At 58.9% G+C, this 12,598-nt stretch overlaps 1 protein-coding gene across 2 annotated transcripts in view; it reads right to left on the minus strand.

Moving 5' to 3' along the window:
- Positions 1–12,598, minus strand: part of EPHB1 (EPH receptor B1) — a 390,176-nt gene that overhangs the window by 278,943 nt on the left and 98,635 nt on the right. For both annotated transcript variants that reach the window (XM_055127967.1, XM_055127966.1), the window contains exon 2: positions 10,634–10,698. In XM_055127967.1, coding sequence (XP_054983942.1) covers positions 10,634–10,698 — 65 coding nt within the window. The remainder of the gene's footprint in view (positions 1–10,633; positions 10,699–12,598) is intronic.

Raw genomic sequence — 12,598 nt, forward strand, 5'->3', positions numbered from 1 at the left:
CCCACCTTTTCCCACGCCCGCCTCTGTGACAGGCACATAGAAAAGGTGTTCTTTGGAGCAGATGCCAGTGGGCACCTGAGCTCACGAGAGCAGCTGTCTAGGTTCGGGAAATAAGACACCCTTCAGGGTGAGTGTCACCAGCATTAGCCAGACATCTGGGAGGCCTGTCTAGCTGCCAATGGACGGTGGCTCCCTTCTCCAGGTTTGCCATCAGCTCCTTGATGTCTCCAGGGCCAGGTGGACCCCGCTCTGTCAACTTCAGCTTACAACCTTGGACACTTTCCTGAACTTCCGCTTCACGGGCCCAAGGCTATTAACCAGGCAGTGCGTCCGGAGGACGGAAAGATCTTACAAGGAACTCATCTAGGTGTGCCTGCCCATGACTTCCCCTCACTAGGCGCCAATTACCGGCATCATTAACATCATCAGGGGCATCATCCTGGTTAGGTCAACCTCAGGATCCGCCCGCTGACGCATTGGCTTGGAGCTCGCCTGCTCTCGCCGGGATAGATTTGGTCAGCAGACCTCAGGGTCCTCCTCTCCAGCCACCCCGCCCCTGTTCTACCCAAGTGTCCAAGACTTCCTCCGGGCTGCCTTCCACCTGGCTCCCCTGGCTCCAGAGTTCAATCCCGGCACCCCTGTGAGCCATCAGCTCAGACCACCAGGAGACATAATGGGACACAGCTCGCCCACATTGGTGCCACAGAGAGGCCTGTCTCGGCGCACAAACAGTTGTTTATGGGAGCCTGTGACAGGATCCTGCCACTGTATTCCCCTGGCACTGCCCAATCGGGAGACACTCCCTGACCCCCGACTCGGAGATGGCTCCTCTCTGAGTGACTCTGCAGAACACATAAGAGGCCGGAGAATCTGCAGAGCAGCGGCGCACACCAGCCGAGGAAGGGCCCCACTGCCCAGCAGCTGGTCCTCCTGGGTAAAGCTGTAGGCTAAGCCCTGAGGAGAGCAGATATTAGACAAGCTAGAGGGCTAATTAAAATGTAAAATGTGGTCTGTGGGGCATAAATTCCTACAAGCCCAGCGGGACCTACCATTTAATACACCAACCAACCAAGACAGAAACACACACAATGACTCCCAGGGGCTGTGCACGAGCTCACCTCCCAGTACGCTCTACCGACCTCCTGGGCTGGGGAGCAGGCAGGGACCCCCTGACCTCTGCAGGGCCCCAGGGGGCTGGGTGCTGACCTAGAAGGGGCACTGCTTAGTCGAACCACCCTCCCACTCTCAGGGGCAAAGGACACGGGGAGGGGGCTGAAGGACGCAGGACGGGGAAGAACTAGAAGATGGAAAACACCCTGGATGCTGCCCAGTGAGCCCTCTCGGAGTCCTCTAGGAAACGTGGATGCAGGAGAAATCCAGGAGAAATGGTTCCAAACAGAAGATCTCACCTTGCTGGGAAGAATGACGGCAAGTTTGGGAAAACAGAAGAAAAGGGTTGAGATGAAGAAGCTCAGTTGTCACCTGCCTGGCCCTGAGCACTCACGGGCACCATATCCCGAGACCTCCAGCCTGCTCCCTCCCTGCCACAGAGACTCCTCACAGGCTTCACCTCAGGGGTGGCTGGGCCCCCACTGATATGCCAAAGAGGCAGCCTCAGCTCCCCCTAGCCCGTTGCTCTGAGCACTCCCGTTTTAACTACCCCATCTACATTTTTAACACTCTGTGAAATTCTGGGCTCTTTTCCATAAATGGAAAGTTAACAATTTCCCAGGACCACCGATTCTGTCCGAAGACCTTAGGCTCATGGAGACAAAGAGAGGACGGATTATAGCTAAGGCCATGTGGCTCCGAGCTAGCCAGAGCACCCTGGATAACCCTTGCAATTCCTGCAAAACTTCTTGTCACTTGATATGTAGCACAAAGACCCAGTTTTCCTATTTTACACACACACACACACACACACACACACACACACACACACACACACAAACACACTATGTGTTTCTTTTCTTCTCCCTTCTACTTTCCAATAAACTTTTCTCTTTCCAACTCTGAGTCTGAGCATGTTTATGATTCAGCATCTTCAGTCTTGGAAATATTGAAGAACCCGGGAAGGTGGCCAACACAGAGACCCGGCCTCATGGCTCCTGCTTCAGACTCAGGTCAGCTGCTAGGGAGGTCAGCACCCCACAGGTTTGTGCTCTGCCTCTCCAAGGGGCCGGTGCTTTGTCTAGAGACCCTCCCCGCTGTGGCCCTCCCCGCCAGCTTTGCCTTAGTCTGCCTGGTTAGTGGTGTCTGTGTGCCGCACCTTCAGAGGGGGCATGCTTGTGCACAGGTCACACGGGTACCTGCGTGCACCTCTGCATGTGCTTCTGGGGGTGTGGGCCGTGGGCCAGCCAGGGCCTGTACACCTCCCCCCTCCAAACAATGCCCGAGGAGCCCTGGTATGCTCTTCCCTTCACCCCTGCCCAGGACGATTTCCCCACCAACGGGCCAGTTCCCCCCATGAGAAATGGAAGAGCCTCATTCGCAGAGGGCCGGGCTGGCCGGGCCCAGAGCCCAGATGCTGCCTGTCTCTGGTAGCCGGCGCCTCTCACGGGCCTCATTGCATGGTGCGGCATGCCAGGAGAAACACTGCAGGCTTGTGCCTCAGGAGGGGGCTCCCGGGCCACTGCCCCGTCCACCAGCAGCGCCCTCGGTACCAGGCCCGGCCTGGAGTGGGGTCCTCAGCCGCTCTGACAGCTGCCTCGGCTGTTGACACTGCAACACTGACAAATTCATCCTCCTGACAAGATCCCTTTAAATAATTCACGGGGAGCTGGGGATTAAAACACTGTTTCTCTCTGTCTCAGTGGAGATTTAAAACACCCCCAGCTGGGGTATTTAAAGGGAGTATAATGGGCCTTGGGCCTCCCCTCCCCCCCTTGCTCTTTCCCACTTCCCAAACTCAACCCCCACCCCCACCAGCCAGCCCTCCATCAAGGAGGCCCAGAAAACAAGAAAGAGAAAAGGAGGGAACCAGTGCTTGGCTGGTCACTATGGCAACGGCGCCGGTTATTCAGCTGTCATTATCCCAGCGCCTCACACATGTGATTATCTTAAGCTGTCGATTGAATGTGCAGCTCATGCTGCCCAACACGGCCTTGTTCGACAAGGCAGGGGCGGGAGCGGAGGGCCCCAGGCCCCAGCTGCCGGTGCCGCTCTGCCCGTCGGGGCTTTGGGAGGAGGAGCTCGGAGATCCTGGGAGAAACTTCCAGCATTTTCCATCCTTTCACTTGGAGGGGTTTCTGCTCCGGACGCACCACTGAGCCCCCCACACGCGCGTATGCAGTCAGGCCAGCTCGGCCTTTCTGGACTCACGGACAAGCCTAGGGGGAGCAGGAGGGGGGCCTGCCTGGGCCGGGCTTGGCTTCCGTCCCGTTCTGGGGGAAAGGAAAAGTCTCAGCCACACGACGCAGGAGAAGCAGCTTCGGCCTGGGGAGAGGCCGCATGCCCGCTGCCCATCTCCCCCTTCAGTGGGCGGCAGTGGGGCCGGCGAGCGGTGCCCAGGCCAGGGACAGCAGCTGCTGGAACTTGGTGCAGGGAAGCGCGTCTCACCCTTTTTTTGACCTCCATGGCCCAGAAGCCACGTCACAGCCAGCAGCCCTGGGGCTGCCGAACCCTGGGACTTGTACCTGGCCGGCTCTGGTGACCACCAGCTCTGCTGCCCTCCGATCTGTCCCCCCCAGAATGGCCAGTCACCACATGTGTGTCCCCCGCCCAGCAGGGTCAACCCTGGTTGTGGCGGTACGTTGATGCCCGAACCAGCAGCCTGCTCTGAGCTCTCAGCAGGACGGAGGGGTTGGAATTTGTCCCCTGGTCTTCCTGTCACTGGTGGCACCTCGGGACACCCTAGACAAGCCTATCAGTGTGGGGAAGAATCAGAGACCAAGTGTGTGTGAGAGGAAGCTGTGCCTGGTGGAAATCCCTCTTGCAGGGGAGCACCTCAACGGAAGGAGAGGGCTCCGGAGGGAAGAGGGACTCTCGGGGGTCCTCCCTTCCAGAACATGTGACCCCCAGCGCCCCCCCCCATCCTCCATCTCCTCCTGGAGCTTGCTCTCACCCCAGCAGCCTCACCTGCACCTGCTCCTCTGGCCCAACCCTCTCCCCAGAGAGCTGTGCACCTGAGCGTCCCTGGGCCCGGGCCTTCCAACCCGCCCTTCCGCCTGGCAGGAGCGTGGGAGGCACCGGGTCTCCTCACCCTGCTCTCTGGGCACTTGCTCTGCAACTCTGGGGTTCTTCCTCGCATTCCTTTGGAGCAGGGGTGCAAGGAGGAGCTGGGTGGGGAGACAGGCCTGAGGTCACTCAGAGTCCCGAGCTGTCCCGTGACTTTGCTCTGAGCTCTGGTATCTGTCCTGTGAAGTGGGAGGAACCCTCCCACTCGGGAGAGCTCAGTGAGGTGAGGCCAGTCCTGCCTTGGAGTTAATTACCAGTGACAGCAGCGGCGGTGGTTATCATTCTTACATATAATAACACCACATGAATGACAGAGGGAGCCTCCCTCTCGTGTGCTCTCCCCACAGGAGCCAACACCCAACAAATGCCAGCCGCTGACCTTGCATCCGGAGGCCCCTGCTGTCGCTTCCCATCCACCCGTGCAAGTGAAATCCGTCAAGTCAGAGTCCCTGCAGCCACTAATCAGGGGCCCCTCAGGCTGACTGAGCTTTAGAATCTCCAGAGGAATCTGACGCAAGTGAATTCTGCTGGGCTGTGTAGACCACATCTTACGGTCCCGGTTCTAGTGAACTCTGAGAAGAATCCAGAGGACAGCGATGGAAAGAGAGCAGGACATCAGCGCCCAAACGCAGGCCTTGCTCGGGTATACAACTGGAAGTACCTGGGGTTTAGGCCAAGTTCTTCAGAGACATCTGGCCGTGAGGGGGAAGGGAGGCCAGAGTGCTCCCCCTCAGGGAAGGTCCCCAGAGCTCAGCAGCCAAAGCCAGGCTGGGTCCCCTCTTTCATCCTACACCCACACTTTGTAGCCCCTTTTGTTCTGTCCTTTCTAGGCCTCAGCCTTGCCTCCCCTCCTTCTGAGATGTTCTCTCCACCATCACAGATTCCTTTCCTTCGCCAATCCTGGGGCTGTGTCCCGAGCCCCTTCTTCCCCTCAGGTGGGGAGACTCAGGCCACTCCTGTGAGAGGAACTTCCCAGGAGAGGAATGACTGTGGGTCTGGGCAGGTGCAGGCCCAAGGCTGCCTCCAGGGAGGGGGGCGGGTGGGTGCTCCTGTGAACCCGAAAAGCTCCTGCTCCGCTGAGGCGCCCGGGACCCACCTTCCCCGGAAGAGACGCAGAGCTGCTGACTGAGAGGTTCCAAGGGTGTCACACAAGCATGTCTCTCATGTCCCCCACCCGTCCTCCACCCCCTCACACAGCCCTATCCGATGAAGGAAGGAATTAATATTTACTCAACGACACCAGCCGTCGCTAATAGGCGGTTCTCCTCCCGTGAAAGGCTTGCGCAGCCACAAGAAAAGATCTGTCCTGGAAGTCCCTGGGGAGGCAGCAGGAAGAAGGGGGCCGGCCCTCCAGCTGGCCCCTCCCCAGGCTGCCACCTCCTGTGGGGCGGGGCCTGGCCCTGGCCCTGGGGGCGGGGCAGGGGGGCTCAGCCTGCGGGGCCCAACTCCTCCTGCTCTGTCTATCACCGTCTCTGTCAGGCGAGTGATTCTAAGCTTCCATTCCTAAAAGACGCATATTATATAAAAAAATGTTTTAAGTGCCTCCGGGTGTTTTGTTCCTCATTGCTTCATAAAAGTGACATTAATAGCCAGGGAAGAGCACTGCTGAGTGCAATTACAGAGGAGGTTTCAGGTATGAAAGCTGTTTTGAGCCTGCTAATGTTTCCTAATTACAGGCCTTTTGGTAGCAGAAGAAAAAGATAAAGAGTGGGTGGGAGGTGGGGGGGGCGGGGTTGTGGGGTGCGGGGGGGGGGGGGGGGGGGGGGGAGGGGGCCTGACTTCTCTGGGTGGTTTACCTGAAGCCCTCCAGGGAGGGGTTCGAAGGCCAGGGGGCAGCGAGGTCAGAGGCCGCACTCAGACTCTCCCAGTGCAGCGGGCGGGCAGATGTTTCTAGTCCTCAGAAAAGGGCGACTTTGCCCTTGTCCTGTGGGAAAGCGTACCCCACCTGAAGCCTGGGTTCTAGGAGCTGCCATTCAGCCTGGGCTCCCTTCTGGAGACCTGGGACCTGCAGAGTGACAGCAGCTGCCTGCAGGAGGGCCCGTGGCAGCCCGGGCACTTTGCAGCCACGTCAACAAAGGAGACCAAGCAGCTGCCGGGTGAGGCCACAGGCTCAGTGTAGAGAGGCCTGAGCTGCATCTAGAAACTGATGCATCAACCTGCAGAGGGAGAACCATGCAATGCTCGGGACCCCCGGTGCCCCCTCCCCACCAACTTCCTGAGCCTGCCCTAGAGTACATGGGGGCTAACGGGACCTGTCAACATCCACCCCTCAGCCCTGGCCAGAGGTTCTGAAATGTCATGGTCAGAGAACAGTCCAGAAGAATCTGGAAGAAGGACCTGGGTTTCCAGGGGCGCAGTGAGGGTCCCCAGGACCTCGCCATCCCTACCCGCCATCGGTTCCTTTATAACAATTAGCTAACGTGTGACTTTTCTCCCTCACCAAGAGGTCTCTCTGATCGAGGCTAAATGCAAAGGCCTTAAATTAAAGCTGCAATTAAATTCCAGAACAGCCTTTTCCATGTGGGCATAAATACTTTCCATTTCTAACATGCAATATTATGACTTGCTTTCCAGAGGCATCAAGGAAGCCACTTGTGGGCCAAGTGTGGGTGGGAGTCTCCGTCACGCCTGTCTCTGGCAGGTCTCGGGAGAGCTGAGACACCGCGGGAGCTTCTCTCGGGGGCGCTGGGCACCGTGGGACTCACGACGCCTCTTCCAGACAAAGCCAGGCTTGGTGGCTGGGGCAGCCGGGCTTCAGGACCCCTGCGCACCCACCCTCAGCGCCCACGCAGGCCCTCCTGAGGGCAGAGGACAGATGAGGCTTCGCTCCCTCTCTGGACAGTGCTTTCCGTGCCCTCCCTATGGTGACAGGAAGATATGGACACCCGCTCCTGGCTTCCGGGAGATCCCTTGGTCCCATCCCCACACCTCCCAGACCTTCCTGCTACCTCACGCAGACCCAGGCCTTCTCGGCACCGCTCTCCCAGCCTCACCCCTGTCTTGGCAGGCAGATCCCAGAGACCAGAGACCAGCCTCCCCTGTGGCCGGCCAGGCCATGTTCTCACACGGACCCCGCTTGGCTGACACACGGTGCCTCTTGAGGGTTGCAGGCGGTCACGAGGCTCCAACAGCCCTGCCTTGAGCCTTCCACGCATGCCCAGAACCCGTCAGTGCTCCACGTGACAGTGAATTCAAACCTCTACGCCCTCCTCAAGATTTTCCAACCCCCTGGCCAGCCCAGCTCTGAGCCCACCTCAAAGATAAGATGGGTGGGGAGAGGAAAGGAAATTTCCAATTTCCACCACCAGGCCCTCTGTCTGCCCCCTACAAGGGTACTTACTTACTAGCCCAGCTCAGATGGTCTCAGACTAGAGCTGTTACCAACTGGATTCCACGGGACGTCAGAAGACCTTGTGGCCGCCCACCAACTAGATGGTCAGATTTCTTTGTCAAATCTCTGAATGAACGATTTGAGGCTCTTCCTGTTCCTGGAGCGAGCAGAAATCATTGGGCTGCACTAGCTCGCAACAGGGACAAATGGAGACATTACTGGCGCCCACTCGAGCAAATCGAAGATCAACGGGTCTACAAGTGATACAAGTGGTACCACCAAGCCCAAATGTGCCAGCAGCACCTCTGTGTCTACCTTGGCACCCAAGCCCCCTCACAGACTCTGCTCCTCCATGTCCATGCGAGTGTCCAGTAAGCCTGTGCCAAACCCAGGGGACAGGCAACGTGCCAACACTGGGCCTCCCTATCCCCTCCTCCTCCCTGACACATTCCACTGGACACCTCTCTGTTTCACCCTGACCCCATCATTTCTCAGCCAGCAGTTCTTCCTCTGATGCTGTGCAGGTGACTGGCCCCAAGCTGTACCTGTCCCCGCGGCCACACGTTTGAAGGGGGTGCTGCCTTTGGACAATCTTGCCCACGTAGCAAGACTGAGGTGTCCTCTCCGGGGAGTCCCCCAAGACTAACAGCCGGGCGGCTCAGGGCCGGATGCCACCTCTTCCCAGCCCAGTCAGATGCTCTTTCTCCGTCTGCCCCCTACAAGGGCACTTACTTACTAGCCCAGCTCAGATGGTGTCGGTAAATACGGTTATTACAGTAACAAGCTGGGTTTCAGGTTCTGGAGAACAGTGACGCCTGGTTATAGTCATCTTGGATCTGTCCAGTGCCAATAGCGTAAGGTGTAACCTGGGCACCTATGCACAGGGCTGAGCCAGGCCCAGAGGACACGAGCCATGATCCCCAGCAGGGACGAGCAGACGGGGACCCGGTGAAGGTGACCCTGAGCATGGCTGAGCTGCCCACGTCTAGGACTGGTCCCTGGCCTGGCCCGGGTACTGGGGAGGGGACACAGAGCTGCCTCCAGCTCAGCCCCATGAGCTGATCACAGGCCTGTGAGCATCAAGGGGGATGGGGTGGTTCAGGGGGTACCTCAGGGGGGACACTGTCTTGGGAGTCGCTTGAGTATTCATAGAGCAGCTGCGACTGTTTAAGATGAGACCAGAGGGCGGAGGGCCGGGGGCTGAGGGTGAAACTGTTTTCTTTCCCCCAGTTTTTATTGAAGAAATAAATGTTGTTCCAAGCACCGTGTGGCTTTTAGGTGCACAGCATTGGCGCCCAGCATCTGTATCTGCTGTGCTGTCTGAACATCCCCGATGGGACCAGGAAGATGCTGAAATGAGCCCGGGGTTTGATAACCAGCCCCCCACCCCCCTCGATCCTCCGAGCACCACCAGGAAAGGCCCCCCAAGCACTGTGGGTGTGGCCACCCCCCACGAAGGCAGATAAACTGAAAACCTTCATTTCTACCTCCCTCTATACAGTGGATCCCTTCACCCGCTGTGCCCAGCTCTTCCCCTCACCCCTGCCATCCACCTTCCGGGTGACGTCATTCTTGACTCCTCCCTCAGGACCAGGCTAATGGCCAGCTTGACCCTCCAGTTGCCCGCTATAAATGGGCAGGTTCTGAAGCTGCTCAGGACCACAGTACCCCTCACCCCCGTGGGGCAGAGCAGCAGGCAGAGGGACCTGGCCAGCCGGGGTCTCTCGAGGGGTCCCTAAATTTGAGCGGGCTCGGGATGCTGCCCAAAAGGAAAGGAGATGGGAAGTTTCGAGGAGACCAGGTGGTGTGGGCAGCCTTCAAGGGAACCATTTACCATCAGTCCCTGCTCCAGCCCTGTGAAAACATACAAGCCGTCAAACAATAACCTAATTTGTAGGGCTGGCGAGCTCTTAGTGCCCCGGCAAGCCGGCGAGCTGCCGCCTCATCAGCTTTACATGAAGTGCCCAGTAGGCGTGGGAAGGGGCCTCCTTCCCCACAGCCCCGTCCAGCAGCATTTGGACTCCGGCCAAGGGCGTGACGACAGCCCTGGGAAGGCCCCGTGCGCTCCTCCCCCACCTGCCCGCCTGCCCCAGGCAGCTGTGGGCCGGGCGGGGTGCCGGGTGCACTAGTGAGGTAGCGGCTACGCCAGTGCCCACGGCACAAGGGGCACAAGGACAGTCAGGGGCAGGCCAGCACTTGGCCACAGGCTGGAGGTCACCAAAGGTGAGAAAGCAAGGGGACAGAGCGATAGTACAGTGGGGAGGGCGTTTGCCTTGCATGTGACTGACCCCAGTTCGATCCCCAGAACCCCATATGGTCCTCTGAGCACTGCCAGGAGTAATTCCTGAGTGCAGAGCCAGGAGTAACCCCTGAGCATTGCTGGGTGTGACCCAGAATGCCAAAAAAAAAAAAAAAAGTGAGGAACGTGAGAGGAGGCTTAGGCCAGCCCAGCCACATGCAGCCCCTGGCCGTCTGGGGGGCCCACTCACACCTCCAACCTCACTCTGCAGGGTCAAGCCCTCGGGTGGCCCAAGACACTTGAATTTCCCCCCATGGGGATGTGTCCCCAACTCAGGCACAAAGAGCATGTGCCCCGCGGTGGCCTGCTCAGCCCACCCAGGGAGTGACCGTGCTGCCCCCTGCCCCCTGCCCAGGGTCAGCTCTGGGATAAACTTGGACCTTCTGCTTCAGGCCTTCCCAGCCCTCACCCCAGCCTCGCTCCTCTCACACCCCCCTTTGCCATCTCTGCCTTTGAAGCTGCCACACCTCCAATCGGGTAAGGGTCTCTTTCTGGGCCTCCGACTCCCCTGCTCATGGGGGTCCTGGCATCCTGCCAGGCTCTCCAGGAGCCCCAGCAGGGATGGCCCCAGCTCATTCCTGAGCCCGCCAGTCCCCCACAAGGCCAGAAACACCTCAAGATGCTTCCAGGTGAACAGAGCCTCCGCCGCTGAACCCCGGCTGCACACCTGTGCCCCTTGAGTCCTCTGACTCCCACCTGCTCCAAGGCCACCGCCCCTCCCCAGCCGGCCGCAGCCACTCCTACAGGCTGGGTCAGAGAGCCCAGCGCACCCACCCCAGGGCCTCTCCCCACCCCCCCCTCTGCTCTGCAGACAGTCTGACACTCACCCCTGAGGCGGGATTGGCCGTCCAGCCCAGCTCTGCCGTCGCTGTCCTGGTATCCATCAAAGTCTCTGTCAACAGAAAGAGGAAAACGGTTCAGGCGAGAGGCTTGCAGGGGCGGAGTGCAGCCTTCCGTGCACACGGCCACCTGGCCTGGAATGTCAGTGACCACAGAAGCCCCACCTCCCATCCCCATACCTGCTGGGGAAACTGAGGCTGAGAGCAGGGCAGGGCAGCCAAGATGCAGCTGCTCTGGGCAGAGCTGGACGCAGGCGCGGGCTCCGGGAGCTCAGCCTCCTGCTCTCTCCCAGAGGTGCCCAGCCCCCCCCCCACCCGGGTAGCCCTCAGCTTCATCCTCATCCCACCCCCCTACATAGAGGTTGCTCCAGGGTGTTGCTGGACCCTGGGGTCAGATTTAAGTGGCTTCCTCCCTCTCCCTCCCCTCTGGGCTGTTCTCCCACCTGCTCTGTCTGTCCGTCCATCTGTCTTTCTCCCCGGCAGTCTGCCTTCCCTCAGGCATCTAAGACCGACACCCACAGGTGGCTCGTCATCCACGGTTCTGGCCCCAGACCATCTCCCAAGACTTGGGAGTCCTGCATATATCCTTGGCCCTGGACACCCCCTTGCCCCGTCCTGGGGTAGCCTGTCTGACACTGGTGCCACCACTGGCCTGGACACCCTCAGCAGGCCCTGTGGACACCCCAGGGTCACAGAGCTGGTTTGTTTGAGGTTTTCTGGCCGACTCCCAGAACCTCTCCTTCTCCCACCTGCTCTCCTTGCCCCCTCTCGCTGACCCCCTTTCGATGCACCCACAAGCTGCTCCTCAGCAGCCCCTGAGCCTCTTTCAGCCTTTGTCCCCTGGCCCTACTGGAGAAGAAAGGCCACACAATAAAGGCACACAATCTGATAAGTTCTGATACGTATTCACACCCAGGAAACTATCACCGCAGCCTAGGCAGCAAATGTACTGTCCATCAGTGCCCGAAATTCCCGCATCCCTCTCCTTCCCGCTGGCGTCCTCACTGTCACTGTCCCCAGGCAGGGGCAGGTCTGCTCTCGGTCACCACGCACAGCAGGCACTGGTGGAATCATCTAGAAATGGACTCCGCGTATTCACTGTTTTAACCTGCTTTTTCACTCTGCGTAAGTGTTTTCAGACCCATCCCGTGGTGTAGAGGGGTGGGGATGGGGTCCAGCCCCTTTACAGCTGAGGGGTGCTCTGTCCTGCGTCCCCCCTTCTCCTTCGAGCCCAGCACCTCTGCAGCCAGCAGTGAGGTCCCATACCTCCCACCCTCATGGCCTGGCACTTGTGGGTCACTTTGTCACGGGTGCCTTCTAGCCCATGAGTTTTCTCATTTTCCTTTTGCATAATGACAAGAGAAATGTCAACCTCTTTCACGGCTTACTTGCCATCAACATGCCTTTTTTTTTTGTAAGTGTATTTTCAAAGATTTTACCACTTTTAAATGTGGTTATCCGCTTCCATGTTTGGCGGGGAGGGGGGTTGGGGGGGAGGCGAGCTGACACCTTTGACACCACCCTACCCCACGGCAGTGAAACGTGATGCCTCCCCACAGTCCTGTTAGTCCCAGAGAGGGAGAGGGAGGGCCGGAAGGCCAGATCTGATGAGGGAGACACCTGAGAATGCCAGCGTGACCTGCAGGACACCAGGCAGGAGTCAGATGGGGTCGGCGTTACCCTGGAGGGCAACAGCCGACAAGTTCCCTCCCCACGGGACCTGCCTGCTTGCACATCCCAGAGGTGAGGCCAGGGGTGGGACTTGAGGATCCAATGGCAAAGATAGCATAAGCACAGGGGTCCAGCACATAGACCCCCGAGTCTACTTTCTTCTCCAGATCTTCTGACAGCCGGGAGTGACCCCGCTGCTCCCCTTGGTCTCTACTTCACAGCACCAATGACAATCCTAATGACACACTGTATTTACATAATGCACTTCTCCGAAGACAGTCC

The sequence above is a fragment of the Sorex araneus genome, chromosome 2, assembly GCF_027595985.1.
Source record: "Sorex araneus isolate mSorAra2 chromosome 2, mSorAra2.pri, whole genome shotgun sequence".
Classification (NCBI taxonomy): domain Eukaryota; kingdom Metazoa; phylum Chordata; class Mammalia; order Eulipotyphla; family Soricidae; genus Sorex; species Sorex araneus.